General features: G+C 39.5%; 1 protein-coding gene across 2 annotated transcripts; it reads left to right on the forward strand.

Moving 5' to 3' along the window:
• The first annotated feature begins 1,822 nt into the window (after nt 1-1,822).
• Nucleotides 1,823-15,256, forward strand: ythdf3.S (YTH N6-methyladenosine RNA binding protein 3 S homeolog). Of its 2 annotated transcripts, none has more exons than XM_018268734.2 (5): nt 1,823-2,078; nt 7,145-7,169; nt 9,123-9,208; nt 10,830-12,389; nt 13,391-15,256. In XM_018268734.2, exons 3-5 carry the CDS (start codon nt 9,143-9,145, stop codon nt 13,412-13,414), a joined length of 1,650 nt encoding a protein of 549 aa, XP_018124223.1. In that variant the 5' UTR covers nt 1,823-2,078; nt 7,145-7,169; nt 9,123-9,142; the 3' UTR covers nt 13,415-15,256.
• Nucleotides 15,257-26,324: the final 11,068 nt, after the last annotated feature.

Raw genomic sequence — 26,324 nt, forward strand, 5'->3', positions numbered from 1 at the left:
CAAATATGACTTCTAATAGTACTTTCAGTTCCGCAACTTTTTTTTTTTGTTATGCCTTAACAATAGCACGAGCAGTGTGAGTAGGGGTTGCCACCTTTACTATAAAATATTACCGGGCAGTGGGGGGCAGGCACAAAAAGGGGGCGGTCCTTGATGCAAAAGGGGGCGGCGCTATGTTGTGTGCCCCAAAAGGGGCGGAGCAACATCACAGAGATGTCCACAGCGCTGGAAAAAAGGTAAGTTCTGTGCGAATTGGGGGCAGGCCAGGGGCTTTTTTTAAAGGATATTACAAATTACCGGCAACTGCATTGCCGGTAAATTTGTAATACCGGCCCCGGCAGGTGTTTTACCTGCTAGGCCGGTAAAATACCGGCCGGGTGGCAACTCTAAGTGGGAGAGACACAACCAGCCACCTGCCCCGCCCACTACAGACTTAAGGTGGCCATACACGGAGAGATCCGCTCGTTTGGCGATGTCGGCAAACTCTCCTCGATATGCCGCCTTGAGGTTGGCAATATCGGGCTGATCCGATCGTGGGCCCTAGGGCCCAACGATCGGATCCTAACGATTGCTAAAGGGCGGTCTGATCGCGGGACCGCATCAACGAACTGATGCGGCCGCGATCTGACAGGATTTTTAGTCGTGTCTTTTGGCTAGATATCGATTGGGAAAGCCAGTCGGAGGGCCCCATACTCGGGCCAATAAGCTGCCAACTCTGTCTTTTCTCGGCCCGTGTATGGCCACCTTAAAGGGGACCCGTCACCCAAAAAAATTATTTCAAATCCTATTTTATCATGTTAGTCAAGCAAAATGAACTTTAATTACACTGTATAAATTATTTGAATCTTGTTTTCATCAGTCTGGGAAGTCATAATTATAGCAAGCAGGCAGCAGCCATTTTGTGGACACTGTTATTAAGACAAGCCTTGTATCATCTCAGAATCTTGTTTGTGCACCAGAATGGGGGACCTGATGTCCAACCCCATGCACTGGTTACACAATTAAACGGTTAAGAGAACTGGGGGAATGTAGGGAGAGCAGTGACACCTAGGAAGTGCCTAATGGAAAGTGAAAGTAATTGCTTGCCCCGCCTCTATGCCTAGGCATAGAGGAGGGGCAGGCAATATTTGATAGACAGCTGATATTTTTAAATGAGTTTACAACAGCTATGAACGCTTTAATAAAAAAAAGAAATTGGATTTCATATTTAATTTGAAAAGGACTTTTATTATACAGATTTTTATGTCTGGGTGACGGGTCCACTTTAAAAGAGAAGTAAAAAATCCTTCCCCCCTCCTCTGTGTTTCCCCCTCCCTCCTAGCCTACCTCCCCCCCCCGGGCAAATGCCCCTAAGTTGCTACTTACCCCTCATGCGCCAAGTTGCTACTTACTGCGCATGCGCCAAAAGTCACGAAGTTTCCAAAAAAAAGAAATTGGAAAACTTTGTGACTTTCGGCGCGAGCGCAGTAGAGCTGAACCTGCAAATGTGCCTACTGCGAATGTGCCGCCAAACGGCGGGCAATCCAGGAAGAAAACCGCACGGGAGAGGATGGCGCCTGTGAACTCCATGGACAGGACCTGCGCAGAGGGTTAAGTAGCAACTTAGGGGCATTTGCTGGGGAGGGGGGGAAGGTAGACCAGGAGGGAGGAGGGCAACACAGGAGAGGGGGGGATTTTAACGCCCAAGGGGTTTAGTTCTCCTTTAACCCGTGTTACAAGCAGCCTATGATTTTATAACAATGAAACGCTCCGACCATGCGCGTCACTTCCCCCCCCAAAGACGGCTACTGTACGTGTCGCGTCACGGCGTTTATATACGTATGGCCGTGACGCTACAGTCTCGCGAGATGAGCCAAGGTGCTGGACGTTAACGGCGTTGCGGTACGGTCAAGCAGCGATCCGGGACTGTGAGCTGGGTTAAAAAAAGATCGGGACTGTCCCGCGGAAAGCGGGCGGTATCTGAACGGTTTCAGCCAATTAGCAACTCTTCAGATCTGAGTCCCGGGATTCTATAGCTGAACGTCCCATCCCACCCGGCGCTGACTCTCAATCGGTTGTGCAGTCGTCAGTCCTTATACGTACGTCTTTGTGGTACACGTGTGTGTGTCTGCACCGCGGACTCTCTGGTTTTTTATTTTTTCCTTAATTTTATTACTATTATTATTACTAAGATTTTATTTTTAATACTGGGTTAGTAAAGAGGGGATTCCGAGGCGGCTCAGGATTATTTCTGGCTTCACAGAAGAAATGTCTGCGACCAGTGTGGATCAGGTAAGTACAAATGTCCCAATGGAGTCACGACAGTCGTCTGCTTCACTTTCTATAAGTCCCGCTGGCACATGAGCATCCATATAACGCGTGCCATTAAAGGCCCTGCTTGTGCACTGCTGCTTCTGACTCCAAAAACAATGCTGCACAAAGCTCCCGCTGTTACATTGTCTCAGCACTCAGGTGTAGAGAACAGGATCAACCAGCAATTCTTCTAGTTTAAAACTTTGACAGCGGATTAATATGTTTTGGAATGTTACAAATGTATTTCTGTTCACTTTGTGGGGGGGAAAACCTTTTTTTCCTTTGGCGATTCCCTTTAGTATATCAGCAATTGGGGACCAGGCTATTCCCTTTATGCGTTCATTTTAAAGGACCAGTAACATACATTTTTTAAAAAAAATAAATAAATTTGTTTCCTTTTAACGGAAAAAAAACCCCCACCAACACAGTTTAAACGTTTAATTTGCAAAGCTTTTATTAAGAAATTACTTACCGATTCTCTGCATGCGCTCCTCTTCAGAAACGGTGACAGGGTGACGAGCCATCGTGTGGCCAGCGCTGATCCGCGACTTTATGATGCCTGAGGCGGCATTCCATTTCCGCCCTGACCCCTCCTCGCGGCACTCACATATTCTGCGCACGGGCGCTGCACGACGCTTGTGCAGAGAGTGCAATTGCGCTCTCTGCACTAGAAGAGCCGAATTTCAGCCGAATTCGGCTCTTTAGTTACCAGGAGCGGCATTTTTGTTGCCCCTGGTAACTAGGAGGGGCGCTGCCGCCTGAGGTGAGTAGATCAACTTGCCTCATTGGTGGAGCGCCCCTACGTGTGGCGTTCGATTTCTCCTCACTGCCTTTTATAGGAGATAGCCAGGGAGGAGAAACTTCAGTCACTCTTTACTGCTGTACTGCAAGTTGGAGTGATATCACCCCCTCCCTTTCTCCCTCCATGGAGCCTAACGACAGAACAATGGGAAGGTAACCAGATAACCGCTCCCTGATACAAGATACCAGCTCCCTGGTAGATCTAAGATCAGCACTATAGTAAAAAGTAGGGATGCACCAAATCCAGGATTCTGCTTGTTTCAGCAGGATTCGGACTGACCAAATCCTTATGCCTGGCCAAACCGAATACTAATTTGCATATGCAAATTAGGGGTGGTGAGGGAAATTGCGTTACTTTTTGTCACAAAACAAAAAAAAAATGTTTTCCTCTTCCCACCTCTAATTTGCATTTGCAAATAAGTATTCGGTTCGGTATTTGGCCAGATCTTTTGCAAAGGATTTGGTGGTTCAGTCGAATCCAAAATAGAGTATTCAATGTATCCCTAGTAAAAAGCCAAGTCCCACTGAGACGCATTCAGTTCCATTGAGTAGGAGAAACAGCCTGCCAGAAAGCAGTTCCATCCTAAAGTGCTGGCTCTTTCTGAAAGCACATGACCAGGCAAAATGACCTGAGATGGCGCCTGCACACCAATATTACAAGTAAGAAAAATACAGTTTCTGGTTCAGAAATGACGTTTTACATGGTGGAGTGAATTGTTTGCAGTGTAAACAGTGTAATTTAGAAATAAAACCTACACCATAAAAATCATGACCGAGTCCCTTTAAATTTCTGTTCTTGTATACTGCCAACATGTTAACATAAGATTAGAAAATCACAACATATTCAATAATGTTGTACAATAGATTGATCTATACATACATGGTGTATAATCATACAGAGGAAACCCACAAAAACACCAGTGACTAGTACAAGAGGTAAAAAGAATCCTGGCCAAAAGAGCTTACAGTGTAAAAGAGGTTATCAACTGCCTTTGGCACCTGAAAGTTAAGTTCCCTGTCAGACAATAAGGGCAGGTTCCTCGGGAGCCAGTTACCCACCCGGATAAACAATTGTCTTTAGTTATTGCCTAACTAGCAGGGAGCTAAAAGGAGATATTTGCTGCTAACAGCTTTTGTTGGTGGCTGCTGTACTTCTCTTGAATTGCATGATTGCACTGTATATCTCCTCCCCCTCAAAACACACACCTAGTCACATGCACCCTTTATAACTACGTACACAAACCTGTCACGCGAATACAACACAATTCCTCCCACTATATACTGTGTGGAATGCAAATTCCACACAGTCCTGCAAGTAAGCTTAAAAGGAAAATAACCTAAAGAATGGGGAAAAAAAACCTCCAAATAAAAGATTGTACAGACCCTCTCGTGAATAAACACATTTTCCGAGGGGGGGGGTTGTTACGTTTTTGTGGTACTGACAAACATAGTGATGATAAACTGCAGTTATGTTATTAGATTTGAGCAGCACTTCACAGATTAGAAGTTATTTTAAGTAGTTGGGAGTTCCTTATGTGATCTGCTGTTTTCACTTGAGCATCCGGCTGCCTGTGCTGCCAAAAACACTTTCAGCAGTGAAACAGCCTTCAGGTCTGTCATTGCTACAAGTCACATGATTTCAGTACCCAGGTAGGATGGAGGCGAGCAAGGCATTAAAGGAGAACTAAACCCTAAAATTGAATATGGCTAAAAATATAAACTGAATTTATTGCACCAGTCTAACGTTTCAGCTTCTCAATGGCAGCAATGATCCAGGACTTCAAACTTGTCACCATCTTGGAAAGTGTCTGTGACACTCACATGCTCAGTGGGCTCTGAGCAGCTGTTGAGAAGCTAAGCTTAGGGGTTGTCACTAATTATCAAGCAGAAAATGAGGTTGGCCTGTAATATAAGCTGATGCTGATTAAATTCTGATGCTAAATGCACTGGTTTCTGTGCTGCCATGTTGTCATTATCTGTATTAATTACTAATCGGCCCTATATTGTGATATTTATATTCTATGTGTATTGTATATTGTGAGTGGGTCCCTAAGCTCAGTAAGTGACAGCAGCACAGAGAATGTGCAGTGAATCAGCAGAAAAGATGGGGAGCTACTGGGGCATCTTCAAAGACACAGATCTCTACTGCTAATACAACTATTCTCAAATAAATGATTTATCTAAACATGGAGCGCCTGGCCAATTTTTAGTATGTTGAAAGCTTCTCCTTCTTATTAATGAAACGTCATATTCATTTCATGGTTCCCCAACCAGTGTTGGGAATTTTTGGGGGTGTAGGGGACAAGTAAGAATTGTGTACCAGCAGGCCTTATCAACCAATGTTAATGAGACCGTATAAAGGGGCTGTTCACCTTCAAACATTTTTTTTCAGTTCAGTTGGTTTCAGATTGTTCACAAGAATGAAATACTTTTTCCAATTATTTTCTATTTGTGACAGTTTGTAATACTGAAGTGTGAAGTTTAATTTTTCACCTTCTAAAACAGCTCTGGGTGGAGGGGAGGTGGTTGCCAACTGTTCTAAATTGATACATTTAGTTGATACTTTTGTTATCTTTGTCCCTGCTGAGCAGAATCCGAGTTTCATTAAAGACAGCGGTTAGAATTGATACAATAGTTGCTAATATTCCACAGATACTGCTGAGAAATTAGTCAACGAATTGGTAGCAAATTGTATCAGTTCGCAATGCTCCTGGATCACAGCTGCCAGACTGAGACACTAGTGACACGAACATTAAACTTCAATTTTGGGAAAATAGTGAAAAATTAAATGATGGAAAGCAATTGGGAAAAAGTCTTTTGTTTATGGTGAACAATCCGAAAACAACTGAGCTGAAAAAAGTATTTGAAAGGTGAACAACCCCTTTAATGAACGAACTATTACTGTAGACTTTACTGTTATAGACTATCTTAAACAAGTACCCCCGTCTGTTGCTTTTTCTTGTAATGGCAATTGCTGGCCGGATGGGCAAGAGCAACGTATTGCTCACCAGCACTTTGATGTTGCTCCCAGTAGCCTCAAACCAGCTGAGCATTTTTAATTTCTGGCTTGAAGACACATAGAAGAACAAATACACCTGTTTGATGGCAAACTGATGCTGTTGCAAACAACCCTTGTTTTGAACTCCTGGAAACCTTTTCCCCCCCATGCTGGTGCTCCTCCCCATCACTTCTCATTTGAATGTGGAACAGAGGTACAAATGGTTGGTGTATCTAGCACAGTGTTCCCCAACCAGCATCTCACCAGCAACATATTACACCCAGTGGCCTCAAACTAGGTGCTTATTTTTGAATTCCTGGTTTGGAGGCAAGTTTTGATTGGATAAACAGGTGTACTGCCAGAAAGAGTATCCTGTAGGCTGGCAGTTCACATAGGGGCTACCAAATAGCCAATCAGAGCATTTAATTTGCACCACCCAGTAAAATTTTTCATGTTAGCATTGTTTCCCAACTCTTTACATCTAAATGTTGCTCATGGGTACAAAATGTCGTCCATGTTTTGAATTTTGCAGTTCTCCCCTGCGGTATTGTGGCCACTTTGCATCACCCAGTGCCTTATTGTCGATGATGAGGATGATAATTTATTAATAAGGATGCTGAACTACATATATACTTTTGTAAACAGCAAATCACAGTAATGCTGTCTGTCTTCTAGCTCTCCACAATTCTAAAATATTTATTCACCTGTAGTAATTATCGCTTGCACTGCACAGAATAGAAGTGGAAAGCAGCATATTTCTGTACTAAATTTGAATAACCGATCCTTTAGATATTAGAATGTTGCCCCCTATTAAAAGGGAGAAGTTATTTTAGAGGTACTGTGTGAATAGAGGCGTCTTCAACCTAATCATCTTAGGACTGAATTCTTTTTCAGACTACCATTTGAAACAAACAGAATTATGAAAAATAGTACAGAATAGTTCAGCCTAGATTGGGAGTTTGAATGAACAGTCTCAAAAACTGTATTTTTCTGCCATCAAAAAGAACATGTATTTAATTCCAGTGACCTTTTTTTTTTTTCACGTTGTTGCAGAGACCTAAAGGACAGGGAAACAAAGGTATGTGGCTCTTTTATAATATGTTTGACTTCTCAAAAGTGCATATACATATGTGTAAATAATTAAGTGCATTTCACTGCTCCTTTACAACCCATTTACAAAAACAAATGTCAAATGTGACCAAAATACATTCATTTTTAGCCACTTCAGGCATAAATGGATGTTTTATAAATGTTAAGAGAAATGCCTACTCAGACATGTATTTATCTCCCTGTTAACATATTTTATTGGTGTTGATAATTGTATAGTGCAGTGTAATTCAACTCAGTCTCTGAAACACTGAATGTTTGGATACATGTATAGGATCTGCTATCTGAAATGCTTAGGAAGTGTGGTTAGCCAGATCTTTCCATAATTTGGATCTCCATAATTTGACTGCTAAAAATCATTAAAACATTAAATAAAACACAATAGAATTGTTTTGTCACCAATATGGATTCATACCGATTAGTTACCATCAAGTACAAGGTACTGTTATATTATTACAGCGAAAAAGGAATTTTTTTTAAAATTATTTACTTAAAACTGACTTTATGGGAGGAACTTTCTGCATAAGGGATGTTACACCTCTATTATATTTCTCTCGGAGGATGGTAATTGCCTCCAGGGTTTCCCGACTCACAGGATTTAAGTTTACAGAAATTAGAACTCTCTGGATTTTTAGATGACCAATTTTATTTTTCGTTTTTGGTATTTTGCACCAATAAAGTTTCTGATATTTCAGTAATAACTGTAATTATAAAACAGTACCTTTTAGTTGAATTTTGCAACCAAATTTTTGCTCTAAAAATTAGAATTTTGATAAATTAACTCATTTTAATGTGAACTACCCCTTTAAAGGAAAACTATATCCTGTGAACAATGTAGGTCCCTTTAAAAAGATATTGCATAAAACAGCTCATGTGTAAAACCCTGCTTTATGTAAATAAACCATTTTCATGATAATATACTTTTTTTTAGTAGTATGAGTCATTGGGTAATCATAAATAGAAAATTGCCCCAGCTGCTACTCTGGGGGAAATGCCCCTTACTGTTTACTTACCCCTCTGTGCAGAATCAGGGTTTGGAGTTCACGGCAGCCATCTTCCTGGTCTTCGTGTCTTCTGTCAGTTTTGGCGCATGAGCAGTTGTCGCGAACTGCACACGCGCTGCTGCGCTGGTCTCATTCTCAGATTAGACCGGAAGATAGCTACCGTCACCTCCAATCCTGAATCTGCACTGAGGGGTAAGTAAAATGTTAGGGGCGTTTGCCTGGGTTAGCGGCGAGGTGGGGGGGGTCTATGTGGGGTATGGGGGTAGGGATTTTTTTTTATAAGGGATTTGTTTCTCCTTTAAGTACAATAGCGTTACTATAGCGGCAAATAGGAACCTTAAAGGGGAACTATTGCAAAAATAAAAAATTTATGAGCTTCCGCATACTGACATAAGAAACTTAATGTATACAATCAATAAAAAAATCTGTACCTTTTCTGAACTAATGACGTTTTTCTTCACTATCGCTCTCTCAGCATCTGTTTCTCTTTATTTTGTCTTCATGCAGCTGTAAGGTGTCAGATAATCATTGACAGTTAGATCCAATATATATTATAGTGGGATCCTTTTGCCTAGAAGTTGTATTCGAGCTCAGTCTATTAAAATCACCAGTCATCATGTCTCTCTACATGCAAGATTTGTGCAAAAGGCAGTTATTTTGTTTGTAATGGAATCTGTTATTTGAGTGAGCGCTAATACATCTGCTAGGAAAGGAAGCCCCCCCCCCCACTATAAGATAGATAGATATATAGAGGGGGAGATATATTAGATCTAATTGAATCTATTGTTTTTATCCTGTCCAATGTTTTGTGATGTATGCATTAAAGGACGTGTTAAAGAAATAGTTCAAAATTGTAATTTTCCAACTGCTTTAATCTAAACTTGGTTATATTTTTGAATAAGCGTGCATTCTTGTTTCAGTTGTAGTACAGAACGGTTCGATGCATCAGAAAGATGCAGTAAATGATGATGACTTTGAGCCATATCTAAATAGCCAGACTAATCAGGTAAGTTCTTTATTGAAATTATTTTATTTTCATTCATTTCAATTGAGCCACATAAAACTAATGTAAAATTGGTAACATAATCAAAGATATCCCAGAAAATACACTTAGGGCCTTGTTTATGAAAATCGAAATATTTAAAAGAAAAGTCAGACCAAACTAGAATCCATGATTGGACCTTATTTATTAAAAAAGGCACGATTTAATTGGATCGGGTAAAAACCCGCGAAAATCCAAATTGTACAATTTTTCAGATTGCTGGGGGGGGGGGGTTTATTTTTTTTTTTAGGGCTTTCCTGAAAAGTCAGTTTTTCTGATTTTTTTGCTGGAAATAGTTGAATTTTCGAGCTAATTCTAGCTCAGATCACAGAAACTTCCAAATAGTATAGGAACCTTTTCCATTGACTTATGTACAACCGCGGCAGGTCTGGGATGGAGTATTTTTGGATTCTGACTTTTTCCATCCTCTGGGTATAATAAATTTTAAAAGAAAAAAGAATTATACTAAAAATTCAGATTTTATAGTAAAAAAATGCAAATGTTTCAAGTTTTTAGCATTCAGACTTTAATAAATAACCCCCTAAATTGAACGTTGGGCACCCAAAGCACCAGTTTGACATTAAGAATGATTGATCAATGGATCACTGGCTTGTTTGTTAGATAACTTGGGAAATATGTTATTTGTGGCCATGTTCAGATATGCTCTTCTCTACTATTTTTGTTTCAATCCTCTTGTAAACACCGGACTGGTGGTCATGCTCATGATCTATCCGTCTATAAAATTTATGAACTTCCCTTTTTTTGACGTTTAAAAAGCTAGATTAGAACCTTATCAAGTGCTATATTTTGTCTGTTTCATTGTATTGTAGCGAATACTTTCTATATGTTTATTACAGGGTATTTTACCTTTTCTCTGTCCTAATATCTGCATGTGTTTTTATATTAAATCTTATCCATTTCTATGGAAGGACTGTTTACCACCCCTCTGAATCTAAATTTTAAATGAGAATTAATAAGTAATACCTGTCAATGAGACATTTAATGCTTCCTAACTTGCATTTTACTAGGCAAATCTTGTAACTTCATTGTCTACTCACTATAAACACACTTGGGTAAAGGATTTGCATTGGCAAATCTTGGTTTCTACTGTGAGCTGCAGTTGTATCCTTCTCTTGGCACCCTAATCCTCGTTTATTCTGTATTTTAAGTATGATCTGTGGCTCCAGATATAGGGGATTATTTATTAAAGTCCGAATGGCAAATGGGGAAAGTCAATGGGAAAGATCCCCATACTAGTTGGAAGTTTCTGTGCTGAAATTAGCCTGAAAATTCTACTAATTCAGGCGATTCGGGTATCGCTTGATGTATTCTGTTTCTCCCCGGTCCAATTAAATTGAGCATTTTTTAATAATAAATAAGGTCCAATCGGGTATTCTAGTTTGGTCGGATTTTTTTTTTATTAAAGTACAAATATTTTGATAAATATGCCCCTTAAAGTTGTAGTTTTCTATATTTTGATTTCTGTTAATATACTAATTTGAAAAGATTCCATTTCAAACCACAATTAAAACTGTAATAGACATTTTTAAAACTTTTTGTAATGCTCTTCTTTTTTATGTTGCAGAATAATAGCTATCCACCAATGTCTGACCCATACATGCCTAGTTATTATGCTCCATCCATCGGATTTCCTTACTCTCTCGGTGAGGCAGCATGGTCAACAGCTGGTGACCCACCAATGCCATATTTATATGGACAGATGAGCAACGGGGAACACCACTACATACCAGACGGAGTGTTTAGTCAGCCTGGTGCTTTGGGAAACACTCCTCCCTTCCTCAACCAGCATGGGTTTAATTTTTTTCCTGGTAATGCAGATTTCTCAACGTGGGGGACAAGTGGATCTCAGGGACAATCGACACAAAGTTCTGCTTATAGTAGTAGCTACGGATACCCACCTAGTTCTCTTGGTAGAGCCATAGCTGATGGACAAGCTGGATTTGGCAGTGACACTCTGAGCAAAGTGCCAGGCATTAATAGTATAGAGCAGGGCATGACCGGGCTGAAAATTGGTGGTGACATGACAGTTGCTGTAACAAAAACTGTAGGGTCAGCTTTGTCTAGTGCAGGGATGACAAGCATAGCAGTAAACAGTGTACCTCCAGTTTGCAGTTCAGCTCCTAAGCCAACCTCTTGGGCTGCCATTGCTCGGAAGCCAGCAAAGCCTCAACCCAAGTTAAAGCCTAAAGGTAATGTGGCCATTGGTTGCTCTGCTGTTCCTCCACCGCCTATAAAACACAACATAAATATTGGAACTTGGGATGATAAAGGGTCTATTGTAAAAACGCCTCCCATTCAACCAGTTCTGCCTCCTCAGCCTGTAATTCAACAGCCTCAGCCATTAACTCAACCTCTACCCATGGTGCAAAACCAACTGCCTCAGCAGCAGCTACAGCAACTAGGACCTCATCAGTCACCTCACCAGGTTCAGCAGCAGCTTCAAAACCGCTGGGTGGCACCTAGAAATAGGGGGGTGGGCTTCAATCAGAACAATGGGTCCGGCCATGAGAATTTTAGTTTAGGTGTTGTGCCTGTTGGCGCTTTGCCTTCAGCTGTTGAAGTGCACCCAGTACTGGAGAAACTGAAGGCCATTAACAACTACAATCCCAAAGACTTTGACTGGAGTCTAAAAAATGGACGAGTGTTTATTATCAAGAGCTACTCTGAAGACGATATTCATCGTTCTATAAAGTACTCAATCTGGTGTAGCACCGAACATGGCAATAAACGTTTGGATGCTGCTTACCGATCTTTGAATGGAAAAGGCCCACTTTATTTACTCTTCAGTGTAAATGGAAGTGGACATTTTTGTGGTGTAGCTGAAATGAAGTCTGTTGTGGACTATAATGCTTATGCTGGAGTCTGGTCCCAGGACAAATGGAAGGGAAAGTTTGATGTAAAATGGGCCTTTGTCAAAGACGTACCTAATAACCAGTTGCGGCATATTCGTTTAGAAAATAACGATAACAAGCCTGTTACCAACTCGAGGGACACTCAAGAGGTTCCCCTAGAAAAGGCCAAGCAAGTTCTTAAAATAATTGCAATGTTCAAGCATACAACCTCTATCTTTGATGACTTTGCACATTATGAGAAGCGTCAAGAGGAGGAGGAAGCCATGCGTAGGGTAAGGCTACTACTTTTTAACCACTAATCGTTAAAAAAAAAAAAATTATTTAAAAATTAACGCTATCGAAACTTCCCCATCGTTCGGCGCCCTGGATGCAACTTCGCATTTTAGTCAATTAGCGTTGTCCTGGCGAATTTTTGCCTGACTAAGTGTGGCGATGTGAGCGAAGCGAATTTGCCCCCTAAGATGCTGTGCATGTTTTTGCAACAGCATTTGTGTTTTAACGGTAGTAGTACCAAATTTACTGGATGCAAGGCAAATCTAGTGTATAGATGCAATCAAGCTAAGGGAACGCTAGAGTTCTCAAATGGCCAGGGCTGTTGTTTATTCTAGGGTTGGCCTTATCCATGTGGCCAGTTCAGCTGAGTACTCTGTGTCAGCTCAACTGGCACTTGCTACCTGATACCAAGCAGCATGCATAGACACAAGTACTGTATAGACACAAGTACTGAAATAATAAACGCCCATTCAAATTCACAATTATTTTAGCACTTTAAGTTTGCACTTGCATTCAGAGATCCGCCCTGTGATGTATAACTTTATTAGACGGTACTTGAAAATGCCATGGAGAACGGCAGTTTCTCTGCCCAATTAGTTGTGTGCTAGCCAGCCCCCATTCTGTTTTTTTTTTGTTTTTTTAATTCCACAGGTTGAAGTAAGGGTAAGCCAGGCAACACAATTTCTAAATGCAAAAATCCGTTGGTGGCTGATTCAAGCAGTCATTACGTCAAAAGTAGTAACATTTCATCAATAAGTGATTGAAGATTGAAGCATTGCAACAAAGCTTACATATTGTGGAGATTTCAGCCAGTGTATCTGATCCACTGGTGTTTGAGATTTCAGTCAATGACCAGAAATGGTTGAGCCCAAATAACTGGATTGTTTGCTCAAAATCACGCCAATAGCACACATTGTAGGTCCATTTTATAAAAATACTTTAAAGTTGTATTTATTGATTTCAGCTAATCAACTGAATTTTTTTTTTTTTGCTTTTGCAGGAGCGAAATCGAAACAAACAATAATCTCGAGCGATATCCTGCTATAATCACAACACTAATGATGTAGACTCTGGAAATGCATACTATGTTGAAGAATACAGTTAATGCTTTTTATTTCTGCTTTGGTGAGATTGTTGGACACTTTAACACAAAATTGACTCCCCCCTCCTTCTAATGGTTTCATCTGCCCTGATGCTCTCTCACCAAACACACTTGAGAACTTTAACTTTGTCAAGCACTTTCTGTCCTGATGCTTTTACCAGTATCTTTTAGTATTTTTTTTGTAATCATGTAATCATGCATCCTAGCTAAATCTATGGAGACTCACTGAATGCAAGGATCCTTTGTTTTAAAATTGTTTAAAATACTAAAATATTGTTAGGAAAGTTGTTGATGTGAGATTCACAATGTTATGTTTTTCTTTATGCATTTTATGGTGTCCTTCTATTAGATGTGGAAGATTAAAAAATGCAAATGATGCCATGTTAAATTGCAGAGTAAACCTGATCTGTCTATGAAATCATTGTAGTCCTGTTACGACACACCAATTTTAAACTTTAGCTTCGCCAAATTACATTCATGTTGTTGGCAAATACTCATTGACTGAATCGTTTTGACTGTTTGGTGTAGGAGAAAATTAAAATGTAGTGTGTGGCCACCAAGTTTAATGCACATTTTTGTATTCCTGTAACTTTTTTTGCCACTGATGTTTGGCAGCAAAGGGGGGCATAATAGCACCTTTTGTTTTCTACAACTCCATTTCACAAAACTCAGTGTTATTACCTCAGTCTAGAAGAGACTTTTAATGACCTTTATACCTGCAGAAACTTTTAAACTTGGGCCTGCAAGCTTCAGCAAGTGCTCCCATGAAATATAGAATTTTAAACGTTTGCTATTTAAACGTTTGCTAATTCAATAAACCTGATTCTCCATTATCTAGCATTTATTTGAATTTTCGCACTTTCTATTTTTTTTTTCTCTTGCCTTGCATTTTTTCTTGATTTAATTGAATTCTAAGGTTCGGAAACAACGTGATTTTATTTTTTTCCCTTTGAATTCCATTTTTTTCATCAGATATCTGAATTTAGCTTAAGTGCCTATTTTTTTTATATTTAAATCATAATCTTAAGTGTTTTCGAAGGATATAATAATGTAACCCATTTGAGCCTTGCTAAATTATGTTCAGTTATACTTTTTCTCAAACCTTATTTTAATGCATTTGTGTTTTGATTCGCAAGAATTGTTTTTTTTTCAGTGCTACAAATATTTCCTGTATAGATATTAAATTTTTTTGGTCCTCCTACTGAGTTTGTTTTCTGGCTTCAAGGTGAAGACTTCAAAACTACAGCAATTTTTAATACAAAAAGGAACGTTTTTGTTACAGATTTGAAATTGAATGGCATATTTACTGCAGTAATTGAGTACAAAGATAAATTGAATAAATTCAGCTCAACCAAATTATTTAGCTGTTAACGTTAGTTTTTTTTTTTTGAACTAAAAGGTTTTGTTAGATTCTGAAATGTGTTTATGATCATAAACGTTGTCTGCATTTTTAATACCACTACAGTTTATTATTCTCCATGGTACTTTTTTGGGGTTGGAACTATTTACAAGATTTCCTTCTATGTAAGTTTTTTTTTCCTCATATTCTGTGTCAAATGTTACTTTTAGAGCTCTGTCACTTGTGGGGTTTTAACAAAAATAAGCATTGTAATAGAAAACCATGTAATACGCTTGTGTAACACAAATTTTACAATCTGATTGTTTAAAAGAAAAAATGCCAGAATGTGCATTCACATGTAGAAACGGATAGGTCAGCACAAATCAAGTCATATAAAACAGATGAATTAAAAAATATTTTTTTCATACATGTCCTATAAATGCAGAGTATTTAAAGATGGTTGACAAAATTGTGCGAGAATTTAGTTCAACGCAATACCACTAATTTTATGCCCTCCCCATATTTATTGTAAGTTTTGTGCGTTACTGATATAAACACAGTGCTCAAATATACAGTGCTACAGAATGGGTTGTCTGTCTTGCACATTGCGTTATTACTTGCGGCAATGTACATGACAGAGTTCGGATTGGCAATGTTTTAGTTTGTGGTGAAACCTGATGAAGTGCAAAAGGTTGTGGAAGCATAGAGAAAATGTATGGGTAATTTTAAAATATGCTTGGCTGATCTACGCACCTGAAATACTTAGTTTTTTTTACTGCTCATTTTATCGCCATTAAAACCCCATGTATTACATAGCACTTACAACTGAATTTCTTAGAGCAGTTCAGTGTAAAAATAAAAACATGGGAAATAGGCTGTGCAAAATAAAACACAACTTCCTGCTTTTCAGGGACGATTCTGACGCAATCCAACACGCTGTGCAAAAACGCAGGCGTCACGTCAGATGTGACGAAAATAAGGTAAGTAATTCTATTGTCGGATCGTGTCAGTGTTGATGCGACGCAACACGACTGTCGGATGCAGACGCTGCGTCTGCATCTGACAAGTCTTGTTCCATCAACAATGCGACACAATCCAACAATGGCACTACTTACCTTATTTACGTTGCATCCGACGTGACGCCTGCGTTTTTGCGCAGTGCGCCGGAATCGTCCGTGGAGTCCTGCCCTAACTCGGAGTTGGTCAGTGACTTGAAGGGGGGCCCACGTGGGACATAACTGTTCAGTAAGTTTGCAATTGATCCGCAGCATTCAGCCAAGATTCAAAAGCAACAGTTATGACCCATGTGCCCTCCTTCCAATCAGTGGAAACCAAGAGAGCTGCAAAGCAGGAAATAGTGTTGTGGCTTTTATGTTACACATCCAATCACTCCAGCCTCTATACATCACATTTTTGCCTAACTACATTAGAAACATTTTTTTGCACAGCCTATCTATTTACACATTTTTTATTTTTACACTGAGCTGTTCCTTTAAGTTCTATTACATTAACCCAAGGTCATGCTTTAAGAGTTTATAATACATTTCATAGTCATGCCTTGCACACTTAAGAGATGGGTTTTTGAATTGAAAGCTGCACGGGGCTTTTGAAATCATCCCGGACATCTTTCAGATTAGACAAATTGGGTTTAATATGTTTTTATTTCATTACAGTTTTTCCCCATGTACATGCATGTGCCCAGAACCTATGAAGGACTGCAGGAGGAACCGTGGCACTAGACAAAAACATGCCTGGCAAGGCATTCAAATGTGAATTGAGCTCCAAATTGCATTTAAGTCCCTTTATTCTGTTCTACATATTTTAGCTCAGCTGCTCTGGTGTAACTACTTATCAAAAAAAATATGGTAATTCTTTCATTTTATGAATATTTCTAATATCGGTGTACCCTACAAATGTTTCCTTTAGTGAAGGGTGCTGAACAAATGTACAGTTTGCTTCAGTGTGTTTTTTTTATTGGCTAGTTAATATCTGGGTATCATTGCTTATTTAGCTCATCAGTCCAGATATATTCTTGAGTAACAAAACTGTTTTGAAAAGAAGGAAAATCCCAAAGTGTATTGGCATATATTGACACAATTGAGCTGCAAAAACTTATAACACAAGAGTATTTGCCTGATTTTTTTTTTTTTTTTATTCATAACTTGTTTTGCATGTCTCAATTACTGTAAGAGAACATTGTTAACCATGTTCCATTATTTGTATATTGAGCATCTTAACAATTAGCTCAAGATTTGGAAATGCTGGTTGCATTTGTTTCTTCTCAGAGACAGTATTTGTGTAGTATAGCAAACATTCAGCACTAATTGCTGTAATCGTGTTACCTAATTGCAGAGGATCTATGGATGCTAAATATAGCAGTAGTATATTTCAATCAAGTTTTTAACACTAAAAGATTCAATCCCCAAAAGCTGGCCGTATTAGAAAACAGGAGCAACTTTTGTTTCTTCCTGTCCTCTCTCTTACTCAAAGGCTTTCTTTTTTTATTTCTACAAATCACAACATCCTGTTATAGTAATCCACTTCCTGGTAACTGCTTAACCATCCGAAGCATTATTAACGTTATGGAACAAGTTAACCGTTTCAATAAATCTTTCGAATAGCAAGCTTGGTCAGGTTGTATAAAAACTGTTTTATTATATACTATATGAAATTGTAAACATATATATTAAAAAAAAAAAAAAATGGCATTTGGATTGAAATCAATTTGGAAATGTTGTATATGTTTAGATATGCTTAGTAGATGATCTCATTTTATGCAACTATTGAAAATTCAGTTGCTGATGGTTTTTAAAGGGACATTCTACCTGCTGCAAAGTTACATTTCACATTTGGCATTCTTTTGCACCCAGCACAGATGAAATAATCTGGTTGACCTGCACGTTGACAGAAATAGGGTTCAACATTTCTTTGATCTGTTACTCTGTATGTTAAAAAAGAAAAAAAAAGTGAAAAAAAAAAAAATACTTACAGGAATAATCCAGTTGTATTACACAGTTGTGCCTCTGCATCACTCTGCCTCTTGTAAGAATTGTGGTGACCTAGTCTTGTATAAATGAATCTTATGTATGCAATTCAAGAGTTTAGAAATTCCATACTGTATACAAATAGGGCAGAGCAAAGCAGTCCTTACGAAGCTGGAAAATAAACTATATGAAAAATCTAATCGTATTTTTTTTTTTTCCCAAGTGGCCTTCTGTTTCTTCTGTCCTTGACTTTAGCTTATGTGATAAAGCACAGAAAAAGGGTAAAAAATACCCCAAACTCTGGGCATGCTATAAAATTGCACATGGAGGTGAAGGGTGGTCATGGGCAAATGCATGCAACTTTTATTGCTGAAAATCTGAAAGATTTTAAGAAACTTGGAAATAAAAGTTGTTTTGAGACCATTCCTAATGACTCCCCAACTCCATGTAAACTCCACACGGTGGTCCCTAACTTGTTTACCTCTGGTCATAGTCTAAAAGGTCTTGTACCTCTCTGCATAGCGGCCTTGATGTGGTATGGTGGCTTATCAACTTTAGGATCATAAATTTGTAACTAAAAACTCCTGGTTTTGCACTTGCATATATACTGAATTACTTAGACCGGGCACCAAGAAATGTGCATTATTAATTGATCAAAGCAGTAGCACTTCCATTGTACTTAAACACATTTTAACTTAGCCTTAAGAGTGAACCCACAACCCCCCCCCCCTTTTTGTATAAGAAATGTAGCCAGAAGCTGTGGTTAAACTTCATGTGGTTTGTAGTACCCCAATACCTAGCCCGTTTAATGGTGGGCCTATGTTTTTAACTGGGAAATCTGCTGCGCCTGCCACCAGGTAACACTTTTGCACCTATTTACTTATTACACTTATTTCATACCTTTATTTAGTCTTTTTTACTTATTTTTGCTCACACCTATGCTCAAACCCACATACATAAACACTCCTATTGTACGAATCGAGGAATCGTACGATTTTTCGGACAGTTTGTGGAGTTTGTCCGGCGGGATCGGTCGATTGGACAGGTTTTATGTTGTCCCAACCGATTCCGCCGGAGCCCATTGCGCTCTCATCGTAAACTGATAGCCATGCCTGTTAGTGGCATATCGGGGAAACATTGGCTCATTTGGCGATGTTGCCAAACGAGCAGATCTTTTCGTCTATTGCCACCTTAATGCTACTATGCAGAGAGGTACAAGACCTTTTATAATATGACTAGAGGTAAACAAGTTAGGGACCACCGTGTGAGGTTTACCTCAACGTGGTATGGTGGATTATCAACTTTATGATCATAACTTTGTAACTAAACACCTGTTTTTGTAAACACATGCACTTGCATATATACTGAATTACTTAGGAGACATGACCAGGGAATGTGCATTGATTAATTGCCCAATCCGTAGCACTTCCATTGTATTTAAACACGTTTTAACTTAGCCTTGGGAGTGCACCCACAACCCCTTTTTTGTATTTGCTTTGAATGGTCAAACACCTTAATCTTTACGTGGTGGTAGATCTACCAAAAAATTTGGAGTTTCCTTCTAAATTAAAGAATACTTAAATTTGAAAAATCTTAAACTATTAAATTCTCAATTTCTCAGTAGTTCACCTTTAACTTGCTGCTGAATGATCTGTTATTTGGTGTTTTCACTATGAGTAAACTGGTTGCACAGCAGAGCAAGGATGTAGTCCAGAGTTCCCTCTATACAAGCCAATTATTTTTTATAGAAGTATCCATGGTGCCTCTGCCCACAACTTCAGAGACAGTCTTGTCTAGCCAATGGCTAGTTCTGCTAAGATTAGTTCAGTAATTCTGACCGCTTTCATCAGAATCTTTTTATGGTGCAAAATTGCGATCAGGACCATTTCATTTGGTTCATTGTGAAGCGCCTTTCTTTGCATGGAACTAGTGAAACCGCATCCACAATGCACAAATGAAAAAAAATTGTTTCCATTTTTGTACCAAAGTCACTTCAAAATATAATCAAAACCTCTTAAATATCCTTCACAATGAAGTCTAAGTAAAGAACATTATGAAATGGGTTTATGCAACTGTCTTAAATGGGTTGTTCACCTTTACATTATCATTTAGTATGATGTAGAGAGTGATATTCGGAGACAATGTACAATTGGTTTTCATTTTTTTTTTATTTGTGGTTTTTGAGTTATTTAGCTTTTTATTCTGCAACTTTTTTTTTTTTATTCTGCAATTGCAGTTTGCAATTTCAGTAATCTAGTTCCTAGGGTCCAAATTACCCTAGCAAACATGCAATGATTAGACTAAGAGACAGGGAATATGAATAGGAGAGGCCTGAATAGAAAGATGACTAATAAAAAGTAGAAATAACAAATGTGCAGCCTTACAGAGCAATTGTTTTTAGATGGGGTCAGTGACCCCCCATTTGAAAGCTGGAAAGAGTCAAAAGAAGGCAAATAATTGAAAATGATAGAAAATTAAGGCCGACTTAAGAGTTGCTTAGAATTGGCCATTCTATAACATTATCTTAAAGGTTCCTTTAATTATGTTTTTAACTCCCCCACCTGAACAACATCATTTGTATTACATCCCCTCTGTTTGTCAGAGCCATAACATTTTCTTCAAACAAAAAGCAGCTTTCACGATCCGACAGGAGACACAAATGCCTGGAAAATGAGCACAAGGGGCGTGCACTTGAATGTTCTTGCACTTATCACCCCCCCCCCCCCCGGTCAAGAATGACCCCTCTTAAGTGAATTATTGCTACATTTATTATTTAATTCCAATTGTTATTGCTGTTTCAAAAAGTTTTTTTTGGCCCTTTAACTTCACTGTCCTGCAATCTTATAATGAAACTTAATGGACAGTCAGTGATAAAGCTGGCTTTGTTGGAAGATACAGTAAACCATTACAGGAAACTGGTTTGCAAAAGCTAACTTGGCTCTGTGTTCATGGTTGGCTTGTTGAAACAACGCATCTTCTGCTGCCTGTACTTACTGTGTCTTCAAGTGTTACCCACCCTCCAAGATCCTTCCCATCATGGTGTCCTTTCTCTGCATATAGGACTTCTCTAGACTGCCTGCCTGTCACAAACGCACACATTTAGCTCACATTTTTATTTTTACTGTATTGGTTAATTGCACTTGTTAATGGCACATTCACTAATCACACTGTGCAATACCTTTGGAATTTTATTTTGGTGGTTTTACTGCAATTTTAGCAGCTTTTTTTGCATTTTTCACCCACTCCATTGCATTATCAGTTCTTCATATCTCTTGACTGTTCGGAAGTCATGGAAATAATGCACTTGATTGCTTGTTACATATTTAGATCGTTGAGAAAAGACCAAAGTTCAAGTCCAAGTTCAACCCATCCAATCGAAACCCAGCTTCCACACATACACACACACTGACCCCTCCATACACTCACATAAACTATATCTACTCATACACTAACTATATATTATAGTATCACAATAGCCTTGGATATTATGCTGGTCCAAGAAATCAACCAAACTCCTCTTAAAGGCATTAATAGAATCACAACCACATCTGGCAGTACATTCCATAACCTCACTGTGCAGAACACCTACACTGCTTCAACTGAAAGTCATTTACCTCTAGTCTGAAGGGGTGGCCTCTGGTACGGTGATCCTCTTTATGGGTAAAAAGGTCCCCTGCTATTTGTAAAACTATAATGTCCTCTAATGTACTTGTAAAGTGTAATCATGTCCCCTCTCAAGAATCTTTTTTTCCAGAGAAAACAACCCCAACCTTGACAGTCTTCCCTCATAATTTAAGTCTTCCATCCCTCTAACCAATTTAGTTGCACTTAGTCTCTGCACTCTCTCCAGCTCTTTATTCCCTCTTAAGGACTGGAGTCCAAAACTGCACTGCATACTCCAGATGAGGCCTCACCAGGGACCTATAAAGAGGCAGAATTATGTTTTCATCCCTTGAGTTAATGCCCTTTTTTATGCAAGACAGAACTTTATTTGCGTTAGTTTCCACAGAATGACACTACCCAGAATTAGACAACTTGTTATACACAAAAAAAAAACCTAGATCCTTCTCAGTTAAGGAAACTCCCAACACACTGAGATATAGGGGCACATTTACTTAGCTCAAGTGAAGGATTAGAAGGAAAAAAACTTTGAATCCCGAAGTTTTTTTTTTTGGCTACTTCGACCACGACTTTGAATCGAACGATCCGAACTAAAAATCGTTTGACTATTCGACCATTCGATAGTCGAAGTACTATCTCTTTAAAAAAAACTTCGACCACCTACTTCGCAACCTAAAACCTACCGAGCACCAATGTTAGCCTATGAGGAAGGTCCCCATAGGCTTTCCTAGCAATTTGTGATCGAAGGAAAATCGTTAGATCGATGAATTAAAATCGTTCGAATTGTTCGATTCGAAGGATTTAATCGTTCGATCGCACGATTTTTCCTTCGAACGAATTGTTTGAAGTCGAAGGATTTAACTTTGATGGTCGAATATCGAGGCTTAATTAACCCTCGATATTCAACCCATAGTAAATGTGCCCCTTAGTGTATAACTAGCTTTTATATTATTTTGCCAAAGTCAAAGGGCATTCGTTTTGCGAAAACATTTGAAGTTGGCGAAGTACGGAAATTTGCCACAAATCCATGCCAGGCGAATAAATTCACCCATCACTAGTCCTTAAAAATTAAGTAAAGCGGTTTGGCAATCACAGAGCTAAGCTCTCTTACTTAACTTGGGATCAAAACCATTTGGTCCTGGACCTTCATTTATCTTAACATGTTCTAGTCTCTCTAGTTTTCCTCATGTGTGAACCATGCGACATTAGTTGTATTACCAGGATTGGGACTATTCAGAAGGAAACCTTCATTAACTGGTTCCTCATTTGTGTAGACCAGTGTTCCCCAACATGTGACTCATGAGCAACATGTTTCTCATCAAGCCTATGTATGTTGCTCACAGTGGCCTCAATGTGGGTTTATTTTTGAATTCCGGGCTTGGAGGCAAGTTTCTGATGCATAAAAACCAGGTCTATTTCCAAACAAGGCCTCCTGAAGGCTGCCAAACTATATAGGACTGCCAAATAGTCAATCACATCTCTTATTTGGTATCCCTGAGGAACGTTTTGCATGTTTATGTTGCTCTCCAACTTTTATTTACATTTGAATGTGGCTCACAGGTAGAAAAGTTTGGGCATCCCTGGTGTAGACAGACAAAAATAACAGTTCAGAACATCTGCTTTTTTCTGTTCTTAAATTTGTACCCCAAATATTTTATTGCAACAGCAAAACTTTGAATCTGACCACCGATATCACCAGGCATACAGGATGCTAATTTTGCAGCAATCAAAGTTCCAGCCACGAAAATTCACATGCACTATTTTAATGTGAGTCCTTTCCTTGCACTGGGCATCAGACTATTGAGGTTTGCAGGGTGGTTATTTATGATTTGTTGATTTTGCTGTACCTAAAGTCAGCTGCATTACATTTCATATGAACTATTTTCTTTTTTGGGACCTTTACATGGCACATCGTTTTTGATGCATACTAAGCATCAAACTGTTCGATGGACCCCTGCCATTGATACTTGTAATGTTTTATCTTGGTGCCTAATGACACGTGGGAGATACAGTGCTGTAAAGTGTAAGCTTTAAAGGGAAAACCTGTTTCCTGATCCTCACATGGCAGTGGTCACTCACGGGTTAACACCCCGCTGGAATGTGAGGACAGGAAGTATCATGCTAATAAAACTCCTCCCCCAAGACTCCCACCTCGTCTTTTTTTATCCTGTTGGAGTGAGGAGAATCTACGTTATGTGCCAGCAGCCTGCCTCCTCCTGCTGAAGTCCTGGTGTAACGCTGATTGCCAACCGTTCCCAGGAGCCCTTTTAGTGACCTGGGAATATGGGGATTGTCTTTCACAATCCTAGGCTTTAAGTCCTCTTGAGGCATGCTTTGCTGGGACCAGGGAACTATTCAGGTAAGCGTGTATTAGCTTTCAGCGGTGAATCAAAATGGCGGTGCGGTTCAGCCTGGAACGCATGACGCGAAACTGGAAGTTCGGGTTTTTCAATGCGCAGACCATTTAAAAGTCGGCGCGAAAGTTTTTAGGGTGCTCCTGGCGTTCCTGCGATGCTCTGCCCGCCGTTACCACTGACTAGCCTTGCAGTAAGTGACAGAAACAACTGGTAAATAACTTACCTGCCTAACATCAGTGTCAAACTGAATTATTGGCTTACTAATATGCTTGCTTGTTCTTGCAGCTATGAGTTCCCACAGAAGGTCACATTCTGCTCACAGGGGGTGAGTTGATACAAGCCTGTGCTTTTTGGCATAGATGTCTGTATGTGTATATATATATATATGTATATGCATGCCTATATGTATGTTGTTGATTTTGGAGGCTTAATGTGTCCTTATTTTTAATAGGGACCCTAGGGACAATGATGAACTGGAGGAACACAGAAGGAAAATCTCCAGAAGGCAATGTGAAGCTTGCGACCATTATGCCCTAGAAAATAAAAGACTCTGCCAAGATTGCTTATCTAATGCAGCTGGCCCCAACACTTCAGACCAAATCTCCCATCTCATGAATTGGATGCAGACGTCTTTTGTGGATTCTATGGCTTCAGCTATTTCCAAAGGCACAGAAAAAGCAGTTAAAACCATGTCAGTCAGTGTTCCTGCTAAAACCGCTAAACTACCCATCTCTTTAACTGATTCCGAAGAGTCTGGAGAATACTCATCTGAGGATAGCCAAACTGATGTGAATTCAGATAAAGACAAAGATTCTAACTTCGACTTGGAAAAAGTTGAACCTCTCATTTTGGCTCTTAGGAAAATTCTAGACTTAGACTCGGAAGAAGATACATCTACCAGAAATGACAAAATGTTCAAGTGTCAAAAGAAGAAGAATCATCTCTTACCAATACACAAGGTGATCAAAGAAGAAATCAAGACACAATGGGACCAACCAACTTTGTCACCAAAAAGATGAGCAAGATGTATCCATTTGATAAGGAAGAGATAAAGGATTGGGAAGAACCCCCTAAAGTGGATGCAGCCATCACAAGGGTGGCACGTAAAACCACTCTTCCGGTGGATGAGGGCATCTCCCTAAGAGACGTCATGGAAAGAAGACAGGACAACACTTTAAAGAAGGCTTATACAGTTGCAGGATCAATATGCAAACCAGCAGTGGCTATTACCTCAGTTGCTAGGGCCACAAAACTGTGGTTACTCAACCTGGAAGAGTCCTTAAATAACAGAATAAGCAGAGAGCAAATTCTGGATGACCTACAAGTAGTCAAATTGGCTACCGATTACATAGCAGAAGCATCGCTGGATAGGGATGTAGCGAACTGCCGATTTGGTGTTCGCGAACACCGGCAAAAAATTCGAACGTTCGCGAACAGTTCGCGAACTTCGAACACCCGCTAAAATCGTTCGATTCGAACGATCGAAGGATTTTAATCGTTCGATCGAACGATTTTCATTCGAATCGAACGATCGAAGCATTCGATCGAATGCTTTTCATTCGATCGAATGCTTTTCATTCGATCGAATGCTTACAATCGTTCGAACGAATGTAAATCGTTCGATTTTTAGCGGTCGAAGGAATTCGAATGGTCGAACGATTTGTATTCGAATCGAACGCGAACTCTAAATGCGAACGTCGCGCGATGTTCGCCAACATTCGGCGGACGCGAACGGTCAAAGTTCGCCGGCGAACAGTTCGCCACATCCCTATCGCTGGATGTCATCAGATGGTCAGCCAAAAGTATGGGATTAGCTGTAGCAGCTAGAAGGTCTCTTTGGCTTAAGCATTGGCAAGCGGACAATCCATCTAAACACAACTTATGTAAACTGCCTTTTCAAGGCCAATTACTATTCGGATCAAAGCTTGATGACATCATATCTAAAGCTTCAGCTGGGAAAAGCTCATTTCTTCCTCAAGACAGAAGAGGAAAGAAAAACTTCAGGACTCCCAGGGATAAACAGCCTTTTCAGGAAGCCAGATCCTATAGACCGGGCAAAAGATTTTACAATCAACCCTCTTGGAGGAAGCAAGGAAACCAAGGTAATTCCTTTCATCCTTTTAAAAGGGAAGACAGAATCAATAAAAAACAAGCATGAAGGTACGAAGGCCCAGTCATCGTCAGTAGGAGGAAGGTTGATGAAGTTCCAAGATGTTTGGGCCACCACTACATCAGACAAATGGGTAAAAACCATTATCTCAGAAGGATACTCTCTGGAATTCAAACATCAGCCAAAACAAGATTTCTTCATAAAATCCAGTGCTCCAAAGAATCACAGAATCAAGAGACAATTAAGGAAGATTTTGAGGAGTCTGTTACAAAAACAGATCATACAAAGAGTGGAACAAGGACAAAAATTCAAAGGAATTTATTCTATATTCTTTCTGAAGGAGAAGACATCAGGAGAATACAGACCGATTCTAGATCTATTCCTTTTAAACCAATTACTCAATGTCCAAACTTTCAGGATG

This window comes from Xenopus laevis, chromosome 6S (assembly GCF_017654675.1).
Source record: "Xenopus laevis strain J_2021 chromosome 6S, Xenopus_laevis_v10.1, whole genome shotgun sequence".
Classification (NCBI taxonomy): Eukaryota; Metazoa; Chordata; class Amphibia; order Anura; family Pipidae; genus Xenopus; species Xenopus laevis.